Raw genomic sequence first — 18652 nt, forward strand, 5'->3', positions numbered from 1 at the left:
CTCCTGCCCTGGTCCAGGACGCCCCCCCCCGGGGCGCAGGGAGCTGCTCAAGGCAGGTCTCCCAAGCCCTCGCTCCAGGGCCAGCAGCCTTGCCTGGCACCCCTGAGCACGGGGACATGGTTGCCATTGTCCACTGGGAAACAATGCCCCTTGCCACAGCCAGGGCAGGCGCCCAAGGACCTGGAGGCTTGCGCTACGGGCGGGCAGGTGGGCACTTTGGAGGGGCGAAAGCTGGGTGGGTGGGCTGCCACAGGGCTGCTACAGGGAGCAGCGGGCCAGTCGGGGGCGCTCCGGCGCTGAGCCGCCCACCTCACTACACCCGACCAAAAACCACGCTGCGAGTGTCTCTCCTGCCGCCCCCCTCCCCGGGACCCCGGTAACCGCTGCCACCACCCAGACGCCCGCAGCTGCCTCTTTCCACCTTTCCCGGCTGGTGCCGGCCAGAACCCACAACGAAGACACAGCGGGCTCATTCCCCTGTGCCGGAGATCCCGGGGGTGTCGAAGGACGCGTCCCACAGCCCCTTGCCATCACCACGTCGGGGTGCAGAGCCGAGGAAGACTCCTAGCTCACAACTGCAGCCATGCTCGCTTTGGAGAAGGACCGCAGGGGAATGAAGTGGGAGAGGCACGGCAGGGGGCTGGGGCGCTTCGCGTTTGGGTCCAGTGCGAGGCCCATGTTGGCCGCCCCCGTGAGCGGCGCCCCTTGGGAGACCTGTTCTTGCCGTCTTCCTCCCAGCCTCTTTGGGTCAGGTACTTCCCTGCTCCACCTTGCTAAAGCTGGCCCACCAGGCAGGGAGGGAACGTGGGGAATGCCAGGCGTGTGGGCGGCAGGGGCACCTCTCCAGGCACTAGTGGGAGGGAGGGGCCTGGGACAAAGGCAAGGCAGAGGAGCAGAAGAAGAGGGCTTCCCTGGCTGGGAATTGAACCCAGGCCACAGCAGTGAGAGCGCCAAAACCTGACCACTAGACCACCAGGGAAGGCCACGGAGGGCTTTGGCACTGCCCTGGGGCACCGGCTGTAGCTCGTGGGGCAGATGTCAGGGCTCAGGAGCGGCACTTGCATTTCAAAGATGGCAGCCAGGGGGTGGGGCTTCTGCCAAGGGGCGGGGCTTCACGCTGGACGGCAGGTGTGCCCCTTCTACTACTAGACCAGCCGGGAAGAACAGGCTAGCGCTTGGGCTGAGCCCAGGCCCGCTCTCTCTTGCCCTCTGCCGCAGGGTCGGGCCCGGCTCTTCCCCTGCACCGGGTGCCTGCCACCTGAGGGGGAAAGACTCTGGCGTTCACAACGGGGACAAGGGGGACTCGAAGTCCCTGCCTGGGGCATGCAGGGCAATAGCATGTGGGGGGGGGGGGGGGCCAGGAGGAGCCCCCCAGCCCTTGTCAGGGTGGCTGAGTGGTCTAAAGCGCCAGGCTCAAGGCCCTGTCCTTCCCCTGCCCTGGGGGTCCTGGTCTCCCTGTGGAGGCGTGGGTTCAAATCCCACCCCTGACAGCTTCTTTTGGCACTCAGCTCCAGGCCTGCCTATGGCAAGGCAGCAGGAACTTGTGGCCCAGGAACAGGAAGAAAAGCTGAGCCTGCCTGCAGTGTCCTTGCCTTGCTGCTCCACCGGAGGCTGGGGCATCAAAAGCCTGCCTTCCCTGGCCGGGAATCGAACCCGGGCCGCGGCGGTGAAAGCGCCAAATCCTAGCCACTAGACCACCAGGGAGGACACAGGCGCCCGACCCTGCCTCCGCCCGCGGCCGCCGCCTTGCCTCCCGCCCTGGTCCGGGACGCCCCCCGCCGGGGCGCAGGGAGCTGCTCAAGGCAGGCGCCCAAGCCCTCGCTCCAGGGCCAGCAGCCTTGCCTGGCACCCCTGAGTACGGGGACAAGGTTGCCATTGTCCACTGGGAAACAATGCCCCTTGCCACAGCCAGGGCAGGCGCCCAAGGACCTGGAGGCTCGCGCTACGGGCGGGCAGGCGGGCACTTTGGAGGGGTGAAAGCGAGGGGGGGGTGGGCTGCCACGGAAGGAGGTGCTACAGGGAGCTGCACCAGGGAGGCCAGCTGGCTCGCTGATCGCCCTATTTTCTCGGGAAGAATGAGGTTACGGTTCAACAAGACAATGGCTGAGGTGGTGCCATCTGAGTTGGGGAGGGTCCTTAGGTCAAAGGCAGAACAGGAGCCCCGAGGCTGAGAGTGAGCTCAGCAGGGAGAGCTGGAGCCTCGGGAAAGAGGCCAAAGCCCCAAGAGAAGGGCAATATACCTGCGACACCCGCAAGGCTCGGGGCGTGGTACGGGCAGAATTTGGAGCCACACACTTAGCCCTAGGAACAGGGCATGGTTGTGGAGCCAACGGGGCATCACAGCCACCCCTGGGACTTGGCCCTGTCGCCGTTACATCTTCAGGGAAACAGTCACTGGAATTTGAGCGATTCTGCTGTCTCCTTTCTCCCCGCTCACTCCCTCTCCAGGGCTGCCTACCCCTCCGAGCACACCCACCACAGGCAGGGCTCCCTCTGCGCGCCTCCGACTCTTTTGGCTCACGTTTCGCGCTGCGCCCCAGCCTCGTGTCCCAGCCGCGCACACGCAGCCCAGTCACTACGCACTCTCAGGACTGCTGCGCCTCCGAGCCCCAGCCGCCTTGCTTACCAACCCTCCCCTGAGGTCTTCCCAGGGTCCCTTCCCAGGCTTTGCCCTGCACCTGCAGCCCTGGTGGCACGGCCCTGAACCCAGAGTAGGGATCAGCTTCTCGGGGGGCTTCACAAGCTCTTCCTCATCCTGATGCTTTCTGGGCAAATCTCCACACAGCCTCCCCTGGCCCCAGCCGAGTCTTCCTCCCGTCTGGGGCAGGGTCTGCTCCCTCCCTCAGCTTTCACCGCTCCCTAGCAGCCCGTCAGAGTCCCCGGTTTGCAAGGCGGGGTCTGGTCACAATTTAAACACACTAATAAAACACTAATCTTGCACCGCATCCCCTCCTGTCTGGTAGGGCTTGCACACCCCCTGCAAGGTTTTGCTGCCCCCCTTTTTTTTTTTTTTTCCAGAGCCCTTAAGCGCAGATTGCTGCTCGGCTTGCAGCCAGGGGAGTTTTGCAGCTGTTGAGGCTTTCGGGCTTAACTCCAAGGCCCCGGGGGTGGGCTGCCTCTGAGAGATGCGGCAGATTGTTTCACACTCATGTGGTCACTGGGGAAAGTAGAAAGCCTTAATCAGCATTTGGTTTTCTTCCTCCCAGTTTGACCCTTTTAAACACTATGCCATGAGTCGCCTGTCACCTGCGGTGTTCCAGGTCTCCCCATCACTGATGGCGCCCTTGTCCTTACAATCTCTGGTCCATCTTCCTTCAGGGGTTTTTTAGCCAGAACCTAACCATTTGCTTCATCACGCTGGCCCTGTTCCCCACACTTCCCCTGCACCAATGCATGCTCTCTCTTTTGCAGAGACAAGTTTGGCAACTGTTGGTCCTTCTGTATCATAGCAGATGCATGAGAGGCCACCCAGACCTTGCACACATATGCCAAGGCAGGAGTTTTTTGGACCCTTGAAGGATGTTTTCTGAGCTCAGCAATCAGGACTCGTGGTAGAGGCGATATCTTTTATTAGACCAATTGGATTTTTGCAACAAAAACAAACACCTCTTTCATTGCAAGCTTTTGGGCGCAAGCCTCCTTCATCAGGCGTCAGAGAAAAGATCGCAGAAGTCTCCTGGGCCGAGATGAAAGTTTGGGTTTCACAGGGGAGCTGGAGGGGCGGCTCATCTTCTATGCCGGTTAGGCTCAGAGAGCCGGTGGATCTATTTACCTCGAAGTCGCTTGGTGGCAAGCAGGATGCAGCCGTCTCTCCTCCTGGTGACGGTGTTTCCCGTCGCGCAGAGAAGTGAATCGCTGGGATGTGCTCTTGGGCAGGCACGTCTCACACGGCGAGGTGTCTCTGAGCTCTGCGATGATACCTCTAACAGAGGTGCAAGCTGGCGCTCAAGTTTCAGGTGGTCAAACTCACTTCCTCCTTGTAAAATGATGGTGATTTTGTTTTTAAAAAAATTGGCTAAAATGTGATATCTCCCACGTGTCAGGTATCCAGGCCGCAGCCATACTGGTGTAGTGGCAACAGCAATCAGGACTCGTGGTAGAGGGGATCTCTTTTCTTAGCCCAACTAGATTTTTACCAAAAAAAAAATTCTTTAATTGCAAGCTTTTCTCACCTCATTGCTTAGCCCCCACCAGAAGCGGGCATTATCCAAACGCTGCAAATGCAGGCCAATCGTCTCAAGAGGGGTCACAAGCCCTGGTGGAGTGGGCAGAGTCACCACCCTGGTTCCCCAGGTCCCGTGGAGCAGAGCTTAGGACACGGGGTCTGGACCCGGGAGGGGGCAGGGAGGGGGCTCTCCAGCGAGAGGAAGGAAAACGTCCAGCACAAACAAGACACGCCGCAAAATACAACCAAGCCACGCTCCGCCACACACAACCCCAGGCGCGCGTGGGCGTTACACCGGAGAGTCACATGGAAGCCGCTTTGGGCCAGCAACCCCCGCCCCGCTCCGCCCCTCCCCCCGCGCCAGGGCCGGGGCCGTCTCCGCTCCAGCCCCGCCACAACGCCGCGGGCCCAGGCCACGAGCCGGCGCCCGCACGGGGAGAGCCCGCCCCCGCCCCCGCCGGGCTGGCGGCTGCGTCCCAGGGGTCGGCGCGAGCGGACCGGCAGGACCGGACGGCCCCGCGCCCCGCCCACGGCCCCGCCCCCTGATGGGCCCCGCCCGCGGCGGGGGGCGGGGCTGCGGGCGCCACTTCCCTTCCGGAGCAGCGGGCACTGCGGCCCCGCCCCCCGAGCCCGAGCGCGCCCGGGTTGGTGCGGGGCGAGCGGAGGAGGCGCCCCCCCCCCCGCGGCGGCCGTGTGTCCCGCGCCGCGACCCCTCCGCCTCGCCCCCAGGCCCGTGCGCGGGGCGGCGCGGAAATGCCCGCGGGCAGGCCGGCCCCCGCCGCGGCGTTGCGGGCGCACCTTCAGCCCCGGCCCCTCGGCGCGGCCGTGCCCCCGAAGGCGGCAGAGCCCGCGGACGAGCCCCCTCGCGGCCCCCGGGCAGGAGCCCCTGCCCCAGCAGGGCCCAGGTAAAGCCCGGGGGGGCCGAGCGCCCGCCCTGCCTTCGGGGGAGAGGCTCCGCGCCCTGTCCCGCGGCCGCGGCATTGCTGAGCGCGGGGCTGGGGTGGCGCGGGCTCCGGGCTGCGTGGCTGGCAGCGCCGGGCTGAGGCCCCGTCTTTCTCGCGGCGAGCGTGCGGCCCCCGGCGGGAAGCCCGCTGGCCCTGGGTGGCCCCGGGGTGCTGCAGGTGTCACTGCCAGTGGTGTAAGGGGTGTCCTAACAATCGGGGGGCTGCTCCCCCCGTCTCCGTGCCGCGGCGAGCCTCTGTGGCCAGCACGGGGCTGGGGCAGGTGTCGGGGACACGCGTCTCCCCGGCGAGGGTCGGCTGGTACGCTTACCCCAGGCCTCTGTCCCGCTGCGGGCCCCCTGCCACGAGAGGAGCCCTGGGAGCGGTCGGCAGGGGAAGGCTCCCCGGGCTGGCGCCCCAGACGAGGCCCTTCTCCGGGAGCAGGTAAGGAGCCGCGCTGGCACCTCTTCAAGCGGCAGGAGGCAGCGTCCAGCAAAGGCAAACCCCGTGTGCCAGAGCATTTGGATGGGGTCCGTGCTCCGCGCGCCCGGGTTTGTGCATTGTCCCAGTGCCCTGGACGCCTTTCGCACACCTTGGCGCAGACTCTCCTTGTATTTGCCTTCCCCCTAGCCTGAGGCCTCGGGCTGCCTGCTGCCCAGGCGGGTGCAGGTGAACAGCGGGGGTTTCCCCGCGTTGGCAGCACCCGGGTAACTTGTCGTTCTCTCCGCCGCTCAGCAGGTGCAGGGACCCCGAGCAGAGCCGAGGAGGAGCCTCGCGAGGAAGGGCCTGGAAACCTGGAACTACAGGGGACTGCCCCAGGGGGACTGGGGGATGCGGACGTCCTGGCACCTGCTCCAGGCCCAGTGGACAAGGGGCTGGGCAGGCCGCTGAGGCCGGGGGGGAGAATGGAGGTGAGCAGGGCACCAGCTTCAGTAGCGATTGCAAGTGCAGCTTGGGCAGAGAGCAGACAGCCAGTGGTGTGGGGAAACTGTAGGGGCTGGAGGCCCTAGAAGAGCAACAGAAGGCGGCTTCACTGGTGACGGCGGCTGCAGCCACACCAAGCTGGCGTTAGCTGGAGCTCGCTCCCCAGCGCAGATAGCCGGGGTGCTGGCGCTGGCCGGCTGGGTCTGGATCCGTGGAGCCAGAGCTCCCTCCTCTGGAAACGCTCCTCAGGGTGCTTCTGAGGAGTGCTCAGATAGAGGCTTTCGAGACTGGAAGAACCAAGGAAGAGCCGTCCTGGGGAGTGGGTGATACCCAGCCAGCACCAGGGAGCACGGGGCAGTGGTCTCTATTGCTGAGACCAGCATGTTGCCCTGAACATGGCTCGGACTATGGAGCATAGAGGGTCTCTTCAACTGATGCCAGTACGACTTCTCCAGCACAGGCAGTGATAAAGCAGCTTCACAGGCAGGCATTTTAGTAGGAGTGAGCAGCGCACCTGGCTGCTAGACATCTCTGTTAGTCAGGAGTGAGGCACCTGCCAAACTAAGCGATTCAGAGATGCATGAGCCCAAGCTCGTTTCATGAGATGCAGTGAGAGGATATTCACAGAGCCGACTGTCAAGTATAGAGAGTATTTTGTATGCTGAAGACGGGGTAAGGAGGTGGAGAAAGGTGGGGGGGAGGCAGTGCTGGGAGAGGAGGAAAAGAAGTAAAGACCCTAAATGAGAATGGTAGAGATGGGGACTGTGGAGGAGATGGGCCAGGAGCCATCTCAGGGGAGCATGGCAAGACCCAAATCTTTGCATCACAGAGTAAGTATGGATCAGGGCTGTGGGGGCTGGAGGCACCTGGAAGAGAAGATGCTGATGGTGTAATGCTTGTGACTGCAGCTCCGGGAGGCCTTTGAGGACGTGGCGGTGTACTTCACGCGGAAGGAGTGGGAGCTGCTGGAAGAGGAAGACCAGGAGCTTTACCGGGACCAGATGCTGAGGAATTACCAAACCCTACTTTCCCTGGGTAAAGCTCTGCTTCAGACTTCTCCCTGGAAGTGTGAGCTCTGAATTTTGTTGCCGTCTTCTTGTTTTTCAGCAGTCTGATCCTCCTGGACTGTTGCCTGGTGGTTTAAATCCACTTCCTTCCCACTGCTTTGTCAATCATGGACCCTCTCTTTTATATTTCCTATTTATATAGCCCCCCTTCACTTGATCCAGCCACCTTCACTTAGGTTTTTCCCAACTATTCAACTCCCCTGTGCTTCCATATTCAGCAGATTCTTGGTAAGATGGTCCCCTTTCACCTCCCCAAAATGTTCCTCTCCTCTTCAATTCTTTGGGCATACAAATTCACTAACAGGGAGTAATTCCTTGGATAAATATTCTGATTCCCTCCCTCTCTTGCCTAGTGTACCCTGGCCAAACACATTAAGCAACCGTAGGATGCTCAGTTCAGTGCTGTCTAAATGTGCTTTCTCCCAGAAGTGAATGGAAGTCTCATTAGCTTCTGCGACTACAACAGTTGGATTAAGCATTTTCTCAATTCCTTCTCTGGTGACGTATGTCCATGATGGGACCTGGGTACTTCTCACAAGGACTCGCCAGAAGTATCCGTCCACATTCCTTCCAACATCTTCCTTTCCATAAGCCACATCCTCTGGCTTGCTGCATCTACTTTGAGACGTGTGCTCTGAAACTCGTTCTGCCGTTCTCAAAAGTTTTTGTGTCCTGCTCCTAAATTCTCCCTGCATATCAGTTGCCTATCACCATGATTAAAAAAAGAAGTGGGCTAGGTAAAGGGCCTAGGGAAACCAATGCGCATTGTTTTCATTGGCAGGAGGATGTCTGTTACAGGGGCTTGTTCTGGCTTCAGTGCAGGTTTGAGGTACTTGCCTTTTACTAGGTCAGTTTGCTTTGCTGGTGGCTTCATTTCCCTCGACTTCCCCCAAAGGGCTTCCTTAGGGAAGTGCTCAGATGCTTCTTCTACCTTAACAAAGGCCATGTAGGCCATTTCTACATTATGGGATTTCACATGCTGTAAAATGTGTCTCCTTCTGCCTTCTTTGTTCCTATCCTGGGCGATGGGCATGTCTATGTGTGTTACTATGGCAGCGCTTTTGCACCATGATTTAATACTTCCTTTTGGAAGCACTGAATCACGGTGCAGTGACAGCCCGTGTTGCACCTTACGCACGGTGCACAGCTATTTTTAACAGCTACTTTGCTGTAGCGGGGCATTATAATGGGGGAGTGCCTCGCTACAGAGAAGTAGCCGCTGGTCATGTGTAGACCCCATGGGCGCTACATTACCATAGCACATTGCTACAGCGATGTGGCGTCACGTGTAGATGTGCCCTCAGAGGATCTTATTTTTAACCCCAGCAGTATTTGCCAACCTGTGTACTCTTGTCCCCTTATAGGATGACCCTCCCAGCGGATGGGATCATTGCTTTAGGTGCAACTATAGTTCTTATAAAAACATCCTTTCCTGTGTCCTGTTAATGCATTACCCTCTCCTCCAGGGGAAAAAAAAGTTTCATTGTCAGCCATCTGTCATGGACTTTGTCGTTGCCACGAGTTCTCACTATAAACCTTCCCTGCGGATAAACTCATTTCAACTACTTTGCCTGGAATTACAGAGATAAGATAAATGTTATGCATCCGTCAGTGTCCAGTTTCTATTAATTTCGGTACCGTGAAAATAGTGAAAGCTTTATCTTTCTGCTTTCAATTGCATCGCAGATCACTGCGTCTCCACCTCTGTCCCTGGTGACCATGGGTCATCTACACATGCAATTAATGTAACACAATAAACTCCGGAGCTGTTTACGCTGGTGTTAACTTCCCCCAGGTACAGCGTCTGCGTGTGCACCTGGGACTGCAGGAGTTTCAGCCATGGTGGAGCGGCCCTGGCCTGACAGTGAGCACTGGGGTCAGCCCTGGGCTCTGTGTGGCAGTGTTTGGTGGCAGAGGGGCTTGCTGGGGTGTGAGGGTGCAGAACCTGAGGAGCCCTGTGACTAGGAGGCAGGCAGCCTCCAAACTTTAGCACCACATGCCCCAGATATAGCCCGTTCCTACCTACACATGCAATACAATGCAGTTACTTACTCCACTGTAAGACAGTACTGTCCCTCACAGTACAATCTTACAATGGAGTGAAGTTACTGTGCCCTAATACCGGTGCCCATGTAGACACTGAGCTAATTACTCACTCTGGTAAATGGCACATATAGATGCACCCTCTTAGTCACATACCCTTTATATACTTCAGAGTGGTTGATGCTTTGGTTCCCCCATCTGTAATGGGGCGGGTGTTCCTGGGGTGGCCATTATGCCTCCTGTTGGTCATTGAACTCTAGTCCTGCTCTGGCTCCGGAGACCTTCCCTTCACTCTCTCCTGCCATGTCCTGATGTTCGTAGTATAGTTTGGAAAGGAGGAAGCTCCACACTGGTCTCTTGCCAGTGGATCCCCTCAAACTCTGTAGGACTCATTCCAGTCCTTGCATTTAGCTGGCCCTCCCAGCCCTTACATGTCTCGCAGGTCACCTTTTGACTTACTGGCTAATCAGAGCCTCTGAACCTCTTTTACAGGCATGCCCATGCCTCAGAGGTGTTGCTGAGGTGTAGAGCTTTGCCCTAAAGCCAATGTCCAGCCACTCCAGGCCTCCACACACTTGTCAGGGCCTTGGCCTTACCACCCTCCTCCCCATCCTCTCGCTGCCGCCTTGCTACCTTGGCCCGCCACGCCAGGCCAGCTCACGGGTTCCAGCCCAACATAAACATCCGCTCCGTGGCTTAACCACCTGGCTCTCCCCCATACTGGGCCCTACTTCCCGAGGCAGTAGGCATCTAGTTTGCAGGTGTCCAGGCCTTTTCTGTCATCCAGGCAGTCCCGTATAGCCTCCCTATCCTGGAGCTCCTTCTCCTGCAGCTTGCGGGGCCAGACTGGCTGCCTTGGCTCCGGCCATAGCTTACATCTCACTCAAGTCCTGCCCGCTTCCAGGCAGGTGGTATCCTAGCGCTGGCCCAGCTGTCTCCCTGCCCTTCTAATGGGCTACCTGTTACTGCCTTGCTTCTCCATGGCTCTGTCGCTTCAATAGACTGTGTCCTATCATCCCATTGCTGTGCAACTGTCATAGCGATAGCCGCTTTGGCTGCCTGTTCCCTTGCAGATTACCTTTTATTAGGATGGCCATGTGTTGTTTACTGCTGTTTTGCCCCTCGGAGTAACAGGAGCCGTAGGCTCCCTGTTCCGCTCTAGTTCTACTACCTGAGTGACAAGGACCATCATCTATTGAAGGCTTCTCCCTGCAGTGCCTTCCCTTTCATCTCAGATGTCTACCCTCCCTTTTCCTTCAAGGCCCTAGTAGAATACCTCAGTTCATTGCATCCAGTCTCCAAATCCCAGATGATTCCTCTCCATCCAGTAACCAGTCACAAACGCTCTTTAAATACTGTCCCAAACAGGATATCAAGGTCCCACACCTGGCTTAATCTGCTGCATCAGGCAAGGAGAGGTGGAGCTCTGGGTTTGTAATGATGAGCACCATGGGAAAAGTTCAATGCCTGAAAACCTCTGGCCAGGTAAGTTGTGTGGTCCCCTCCACCTGACTCCTGTTAGAAATCTTGAATACCCAGAGTGTGTGGTGGGTTGGGGAGGATTAGAAACTGCAGACCTGCCCTGTGCTGCCATTTGGGGATGCTGACCTCCAGTTGTTTGTGCTGTAACGTGTCCAGGCAGATATTATTTCCACTCCATGAAATCAGTGATGGTGGAGTCAAGCAACTGTTCCCATTTTCTCCTTTATTTAGCCTGTCAGGGAACAATTGAACTTGCTGTCTTGATTTTTAGCCACAGACCTGGTTCCCTTGGAATAAGATTATTTTTCATTTCAGTCTTCATTCAGCGATGCAAGTACTGATTCCCCAGCTCCAGGTAGCCATAACACCCTCTACCAGGGCATGATAGGATTTGTGGTCCCCCATGGTAATAAGAGTGTTTGGCCAAAGCTCTGGGTAGCCATGTTTGTTAGGCAAGAGGCCAGCAGGGGCTCTCCTAGATTTCATCTGGTTGGGTAAACCTGGAACCCAGGTGGCATCTAATCAAGGTCTCAGGCTGCATGAAATGGGTCCCTGGGGTGGGTGGGATTCACAAGCTTTTGTGTTGGGTGATGGAAGTGAGTAGCTATATGGTTTGCACCAGTATCTCACTCTTTCTATGTCATCTTTGGGGCCTGGAGTGTCACAAGCCCTGGGACTCATCACGGAGTCCATGTCCAGGTTAATGCCTAGGACTTTCTACTGTTGCAGATTCCTGTGACTTGAAGGACCCCTGGGACTCATCAGCAGAGGAAAGCTCCCTAGGCTCATTGCCTGCATCAAACTGTTCCCTGGCAGCAGGTAGGGAGCAGAGATCTGCTCCCTCCAGAAGGGAGAACCACAGCTCTAAATGCTCCCCTCCAAGAACATTTCTCAGAGGGATGGGGGATAAAATAGTCTGGCTTGTTCTAGCAAGCAGAAGCAGTATTTCTCTGTACCTATGAAGCATCTAGTCCTAGGTAAGGCCGTGCTTACCAGGCATGCATGTCTCCTGATCACCATCATAAGGCTGTTCACTCTTGTCCCCAGATGCTGCTCTCAGAACAGCCAGGCATCAAGTGTGAGCACTGGAGATCAGCCCTAAACAGCCTTGCTCATGCATTTTGGATACTGGAGCACGTTGGCCCCAGTCAGGTGGTGTCCTCAGTATCATCTCCTGGACCCATCAGTGCTGTGGGATAGAGCAACCCTTAGACAGCCTCACTTTTCCTTTAAGAAAATGCTTTTGTTCTCATGCTCAGCCTCTTGGAGCATGAAGCCATTAAGGTACTGTCCTAACACATGTCCTTCATGCGCTTCTGCCAGAAGGGTCATGGAGCTCAGAACCTTCTGCCAGAGGTGATGGAGCTCAGAGCTGTGACACGAGCCCTGAGAAACTGGCTCTTAAATCCAACAAGGTGCAGAACATTAGGATGGCACATGGACCTTCCCCTCCCCCAACCCCAGCACTTGGGGCACTAGAAAGAAGATCTTATTTTCTTAAGTAAATACTGGCGCTGAGTTCCAGCCCTGCTCTGAGGGCTATCCCAGTTCAGGGAGTAGCAGTTTTTGCCCTTTTGTACCAGGGCAGGGCTTATCTAGAGTTTTTCTTCCCCATCAGGATCTGCCTCGATGCTGAGAAGAGCTGGGGAGCAGTCTCCAGCGGAAGGGCCTGCAGATCTGGAACCACCACAGACTTCCTCAAGATCAGGAGGGAGGGACCCCTTAAGTCCTGAGAAGGACCGTTTGCATAAGAGGCCCAGCAGATCTCAAAACCAGATGGAAAACATTTTGTTTCACAAAATACCAAATCTTGCTGGATGTGAGAGTGGAGGAGAGGTGAAGCCCAGCAAGAGCCAGAGTTACAGGGAAGCATTTGGTAGGCTGAGAAATACCAAGAGAAAGATTCACCAGGGAGAGAGATTTAATCTAAACTCTGCCACCAGGGTGGGCCTTAGGGAGAAGCAGGAGCTCACCCCTAAGTTCATGGAGATGGCCCATCCCACCTCTGAGTGCAGGGAAACCTTCAGTTATCCATCACAGCACCAGCACATCCACTCAGGAAGGAAGACAGTTCAATGCATGAAGTGCAAAAAGAACTTCACCAGCAGGCAAGGCCTGTCCTGTCACCAACGTGTGCACAGCAGGGAGCAGCCATCGCACTGCACCAAGTGTGAGAAGAGTTTCAGCCAGATGTCCAAGCTGGCCCTGCATCAGCTCATCTGCATGGGGAAGAAGCCATATCAGTGCTCTGTGTGTGGGAAGAGCTTCACCCTCTCCTCCAGCCTGGCTGAGCACCAGCACATCCACACAGGGGAGAAGCCACATGGGTGCTCTACATGTGGGAAGCATTTCACACACTCCTCCAGCCTAATCCACCACCAGCGCATCCACACAGGGGAGAAGCCTCATCAGTGCCCTGAGTGCGGGAAGAGCTTCACCCAGGTTTCCCACATGACGCGGCACCAGCAAATCCACAGTGGGGAGAAGCCACATCAATGCCCCAACTGTGGGAAGAGCTTCACCCAAGTCTCCCACCTGGCCCGGCACCAGCAAATCCATACAGGAGAAAAGCTGCATCAGTGCCACGAGTGTGGGAAGAGCTTCACGCTCTCCTCCCACCTGGCTCGGCACCAGCGCATCCACACAGGGGAGAAGCCATATCAGTGCCACGAGTGTGGGAAGAGCTTCACCCTCTCCTCCCACCTGGCTCGGCACCAGCGCATCCACACAGGGGAGAAGCCATATCAGTGCCCTGAGTGTGGGAAGAGCTTCACTGAAGCCTGCCACCTGGCCCAGCACCAGCGCATCGAAACAGGGGAAAAGCCACATCACTGCCTTGAGTGTGGGAAGAGCTTCATATGGTCCTCTCACTTGACACGGCACCAACGCATCCACACAGGGGAGAAGCCATATCAGTGCCCTGAGTGTGGAAAGAGCTTCACCCTCTCCTCCCACCTGATCCGGCATCAGCGGATCCATACAGGGGAGAAGCCGTATCAGTGCTCTGAGTGTGGGAAGAGCTTCAGTGAAACTTCCCGCCTGGCCCAGCATCAGCGCATGCACACAGGGGAAAAGCCACATCAGTGTCCTAAGTGTGGGAAGAGCTTTACCCTCTCCTCCCACCTGACCCGACACCAGCGCATCCACACAGAGGAGAAACCATATCAGTGCCCTGAGTGTGGGAGGACTTTCACTGAATCCTTCCACCTGGCCCAGCACCAGCGCATCCATGCAGGGGAGAAGCCACATCAGTGTCTTGAGTGTGGGAAGAGATTCCTCTGGGCCTCCCAGCTGGCCCGACACCAGCGCATCCACATGAGGAAAAAATCATATCAATGCCCTGAGTGTGGGAAGAGCTTCAGCCTCTCCTCCCACCTGATCCGGCACCAACGCATCCATACGGGGGAGAAGCCATATCAGTGCTCTGAGTGTGGGAAGAGCTTCAGTGAAACCTCCCAGCTGGCCGTGCACCAGTGCATGCACACAGGGGAAAAAACACATCAGTGTCTGAAGTGTGAGAAGAGCTTCCTCTGGGCCTCCCAGCTGGCCCGACACCAGCGCATCCACATGGGGAAGAAGCCACGTTAGTGCTCAGAATGAGCGAAGCTTCACTTGCTCTTCCCACCTAGATCAGCACCAGTGTATCCACATCCAGGAGCATCTATTATTCTGCCAGCAGTGCAGGATAGACTTGGGTATGTCTGCATACTCAGCACCCATCAGTGGTTACATTCAGGCAAGCAGCTTCACCCTGGCAGAGTGTAGGAAAAATTCACCCTGCCCTGAGCCCATGTAGGGAACTGTAGAGCCCAAGGGACCCAGAGATTGGCATGCTAAGTTTTGATTGGTGGGAGGGGCTAGGAAGAAATACCTGAGGCAGGAGCTAGCCCAGATGCTGGGAGAACTTCTGAGGTGATGATCTTTGCATTAGCCTTGGACCCCATACATTCCCCATCATTCTCTGCAAGCAGTCAGCGGTCCTGGAGGAGAAGTGCACTGACAGTAGGGTGCCCTCCCAAGACAACTGGCTCCATATTACACCTAGGGACTGACCGATGCTTCGTCCAAGCTTTGTCCTCCATGCTGGTGCCAGGGTCCTGGTACGTGAGGCTCTTGAGGTGCAGGGAGAAGAGCATTAATGGTTGGCAAAGCATTTCCTGCTCTCTGCTCTGACCTTGCCTTTCCTCACCACCACATAACCCCTTTCGTGGACCTGCTTAAGTGCAGGGTTTCTTGCACTTGAAACACATTGGGTGTCTTTTAGCTGCTGTTGCCACTCCTGCCACCCCCTCAGCCCAATTTAGTAGGTTTTGCTTTTTAGCCTCTCCCCAGAACGCTGCACCGCCAGGTGCCAGTTGCTTCCCCTGCCCTGCTTCATCATCATCTCATTCTCAGTTACAAATCCCTTGCTACTAAGGCCCCAGAACTGAACTGCGCTGGGTCTCCATGTTCTCTCCAAAGCTGTGAAATGGAAATGGGCCAAGGGCCCAAACCTTTTCCACAGCAGATATCTCTAGGATTCCCAAGCCCTTCCATTTTGAGAGGGTTTTCCACAATCAAGAGCTTGTTCTTAACACTCAGGAGCATGAGTTGGTCACACCTGAGGCATTGCTCCCACATAGTGCTGGGCAGCGTGGGCCCTGCGCTGGGCGCTTTTGACGAACTATTTGCCCAGGCGTCATAGATTTCTTGAGGGAGAAATAGGGTAGTGGGGTGAAGGGGGTGCAGGTTCTTCCTCTCTTGTGGAAGCGTGTGGAAAGTATGCAGCAAACAAGAAAGGGAAAATGGGAAGAAAAGCGGCAGGATGAAATAGAGGAGTTTGAGCAGGAAAAAACAAGCAAAGGTGGTGAAGGAGATCCCACAACAGAGCCATGAACAGATTTTTGAGGAGTTCCTCTGGTTGGAGAGTTGCTGGAGGAAGGAAAGGAAGAGGAGGAGGAAAAAGGTCAACAGGACACTAGTGCCCTCAGGAGCAGGGAGAGGTGATGTGGACTCAAAAAGAAACAGAAGAGGGGATGGGGTGGCTTCCTGAAAGTGAACTTGGAGAAGTGAAGGATTGGCAAACACCTGAAAGGGGAAGAATGGGCAAAATTAAGGGAAAAGCAGAGAATCAGAGACGGGGCAGAAGGAGGGGAACCATTCATGTTCAGGCCATGGGTCCGAGATGGCAACAAGACAGAGCACTTGGGGAGAGGAGAGGAAAATGGCAGGGGGAAACAGTGATGAAGGCTCCCTTTGCACAGTGGTGGGCAACAGTTAATCTTGGTCCTTGCATTGGTCCATGTCAGGGGTATTGTAAGTGTGAGTGAGTGGGCAGGAGTAGGGGCATTCTTGGCTCATGTGCAAACAGATGTCATCTGCCTGTAGAAGTGTGATATATGAAGGACATCATAGCAAATACCCATCCCAGGGGTGGCCGTGATGTCCCCTCTTCTTGCACGCCCTCTCCCTTTGGCGTACCCACCATGCTTTGAGGTGATATGTTTCTGATGAGAGGGATGGTGCCCCAGGGCTTCCAAACCTAGTCTTACTCTTATGACTGGAAGTGATTGTGGCTGTTGCTTTATGGGCCTAGTGTTGGGCTCCATCCTCCCCAATCCCCACTCACAAGCCTCATAGAGATCTGCTGACACGTGCCGTGCCGTTCATGGGATGCGAGAGCCCAGCCCCATGCTCTCCCATCTGGCAGGCCCCAGGCACTGCAGTAGTCCGCCCCCCGGACACTGGACCATTTGGGTCCTGCCAGGCACTGACCTGTCTTGCAGGCCTGGTCCCCCCGGTGTTCGGTGTTCTCCATACTGTATACAGGCCCCTGTGCTCTCTTATGCCCTTCCCCGCCTCCACGAGCACCACATTCACCTTCCACAGCCCTTTCCCTTCCACCTGGTGAACATCCACGTCTGCTTTGTCTCTAACGCCCTACAGTCCAAGTCGAAATTTGGCACCACCTGAAAGATCTTCACCGTCAGCGCTGTGAGAAAAAGAGAAATTCAACTCCTGAGTGCAACTTCCCACTTGAATTGACCATTGTGAACATGACTTCCAACCCTGGGCCTCTCCTCCCCTCCACTTGCAGCCTCTTTTCCTCCACAATTGGTTTCAACCATCTGGAGGTTTTGTATAGTCCTCCCCAACCTTTCTTTTCTCATGCCTGTAGTGTAGAGGACAGTGGACATCTCCAGCCAGCGCAATGGGTTTGGATACTAGGAATCTCGCTGCTACCTTACGGAGTATTGCACAGTGCACTTCCCTTTCTGCCAGGGGACATACACTTGTTACCTCACTCACTGACCCTTTTGCTTTACATTCGACCCGTTAAATCCTCCATCTCTGCACCTCCACCTTCTTTTCAATTCCAAGCCATGGCTCTGTACCGGTGCCACTACCCAGGATGCTGTTTTTATTAGTGCCCCACCATGGTGAAGGTCCCTGGGTCCACCTCTTCTCAAGGCTTTCAGAGTCCTCTCATTGTGACAGGGCAGTTTGGTGCACACCTGTCACACTAAGGCCAGGCTGTCTAGGGAGCAGCCCCCAGGTGGGGATGGGGCTGATTAGGGAGTCACGTGGCTGGAAGGGGGATGCGCTTGAGCCACATAAGCCCAGGGCCTGAACTGGTCAGGGCAATCAGCCCCCAAGTGCCCGTGAGAGAGGCACTCCTGGTACCACCTGAGCGGGGGTAAGCTGCACGCAGGCCTTGGAAGGGGAAGGCCTGGGAGGAAGGGTGCCAGGGGGGCTGCTCTGGAGAGAAGCTGGCCAGGCCTCGGGACAGACTGGCCTGGGAGAAGCGGGGTCAGAGGCCCAGTCCCCTGGAGAGCTGCTTACATGTGAACTGGTGGTTGAGGAAGGGACTGAAGGGCATGTCTGGAGGTCCCGGTGGGCGCAGCAGGAGGGTGGAGGGCCGGGGGTGCGGAGGCAGATAGCAGAGCCCGTGGGCAGGTGGAGCATGGGGTCGGGGCCAGCCCTGGAAGGGATACGCCTGAGGCCCAGAGAGACCACGAGCCCTAGAAGGAGTCGTCTCTTACTGGATCCGGTGGGACACCTGAACAAGGAGAGAGAAAAAAGGATCTGCGACACTTGTGAGGTGGACACGTTGGAAGAGCAGAAAGCTCTGGAGCGGCTGGTGGCCGACCCGATCCTTCTCGTTCAGCACCGACAAGACTCGGGGGCCAGACTGGGAAATGGAGCGGCCGAGGCTCGCTGCGCAGAGAAGGGTCGCAGAGGCATGTCTTCGGGACCGTCGCGTTGCGAAGAGGTGGATGGGGGATCGCGCGGCGCCTTCTGGAGACACTAGTGACATCGTGGGCCGTGCCGCGGCAGGGCTGCGGGGCGCGTTCCAGCAAACTGCAGAAGTGTGCGCGAGAGGAGGATGGCAGCTGACCGCGTGTTTTAAGGCTGTGATTTGGAAGTGGAGAGAGGCACGTCCAACCTGCAGCCAAAGGCATTGTGGTGGGGCTGAACAAATCCAAGCGACGCTGGAGGGGAAGAAGGGGAGTCGGGAGAGGGACGAGCTGGAACCGGGCAGCAGAGGGGCAGGCGCGCTCATCCGTGCAGTCCTGGTGTCGCCACGAGTCTCGTGTGAAAGCGGCGAGTCCTGGATTGGGGCGTTCCTCTTCTTGTTGGTTTTTGCACTCCCCACGTGTAAAGAATATGTTAATTTAGGATTAAATAATCCTAGATTATGTTAATTTAGGATTTACACGGGGGAATTGATGCTTGTTGGTGTTGCCTGTGGGAGACAGATGTTTTAATGTTAACTATAATGGGTTGCTGGATATAATAGAAAGTTTTTGTTAAAAGAAGGGAAATGTTATTTTGATACAAGAAAAACAAGAAAAGAGGGAGGATAACTGACTGCGTTTCCCTGGCTCTGTATCCACCTTCCAGACGCGGGCGCTCGCGGCAGCGCCGTGTCCTTCGTGCGGGCGGCTCCCCGCGGCGCTCCCGCCGCCGCCCGGCGCGGCTCTGGCTCCGGGGGACTGAACTGTGCCGGCACGGGAGCGACCCGCTGTTAGCCCCGGCCCCGGCGGAGG

General features: G+C 56.9%; 1 protein-coding gene, 2 long non-coding RNA genes and 3 other non-coding genes across 10 annotated transcripts; 2 read left to right on the forward strand and 4 right to left on the reverse strand.

Annotated features, from left to right (window-relative positions):
* Nucleotides 1-907: 907 nt before the first annotated feature.
* TRNAE-CUC (transfer RNA glutamic acid (anticodon CUC)) lies at nucleotides 908-979 on the reverse strand. The gene has a single exon. It is a non-coding gene; the product is annotated as a tRNA-Glu (tRNA).
* Nucleotides 980-1380: 401 nt separating this feature from the next.
* TRNAL-CAA (transfer RNA leucine (anticodon CAA)) lies at nucleotides 1381-1490 on the forward strand. Its single transcript is given in 2 exon segments — nucleotides 1381-1418; nucleotides 1436-1490. It is a non-coding gene; the product is annotated as a tRNA-Leu (tRNA).
* Nucleotides 1491-1632: 142 nt separating this feature from the next.
* On the reverse strand, nucleotides 1633-1704 carry TRNAE-UUC (transfer RNA glutamic acid (anticodon UUC)). Its single transcript has one exon. It is a non-coding gene; the product is annotated as a tRNA-Glu (tRNA).
* A 1848-nt stretch (nucleotides 1705-3552) lies between these two features.
* Nucleotides 3553-4311, reverse strand: LOC149860606 (uncharacterized). Its single transcript, XR_016443263.1, has 2 exons — nucleotides 4173-4311; nucleotides 3553-3976 (listed from the first exon to the last, which is right to left on the reverse strand). It is a non-coding gene; the product is annotated as an uncharacterized LOC149860606 (long non-coding RNA).
* Nucleotides 4312-4745: 434 nt separating this feature from the next.
* On the forward strand, nucleotides 4746-14251 carry LOC149860607 (uncharacterized). The gene is made up of 6 exons (XM_090054940.1): nucleotides 4746-5070; nucleotides 5842-6017; nucleotides 6939-7065; nucleotides 10509-10625; nucleotides 11352-11441; nucleotides 12241-14251. Exons 2-6 carry the CDS (start codon nucleotides 6012-6014, stop codon nucleotides 14208-14210), a joined length of 2310 nt encoding a protein of 769 aa, XP_089911066.1. The 5' UTR covers nucleotides 4746-5070; nucleotides 5842-6011; the 3' UTR covers nucleotides 14211-14251.
* On the reverse strand, nucleotides 12704-18636 carry LOC149860608 (uncharacterized). Of its 5 annotated transcripts, none has more exons than XR_016443260.1 (5): nucleotides 18475-18614; nucleotides 17445-18348; nucleotides 16482-16593; nucleotides 14248-14734; nucleotides 12704-12841 (listed from the first exon to the last, which is right to left on the reverse strand). It is a non-coding gene; the product is annotated as an uncharacterized LOC149860608 (long non-coding RNA). The 5 variants fall into 5 exon arrangements; XR_016443256.1 differs by having other exon boundaries at nucleotides 14248-14373; nucleotides 14494-16593; XR_016443257.1 differs by having other exon boundaries at nucleotides 14248-16593; nucleotides 18500-18636.
* Between the last annotated feature and the right edge of the window lie 16 nt (nucleotides 18637-18652).

This window comes from Crocodylus siamensis, chromosome 6 (genome assembly GCF_052110815.1).
Source record: "Crocodylus siamensis isolate JL-2025a chromosome 6, ASM5211081v1, whole genome shotgun sequence".
Classification (NCBI taxonomy): Eukaryota; Metazoa; Chordata; order Crocodylia; family Crocodylidae; genus Crocodylus; species Crocodylus siamensis.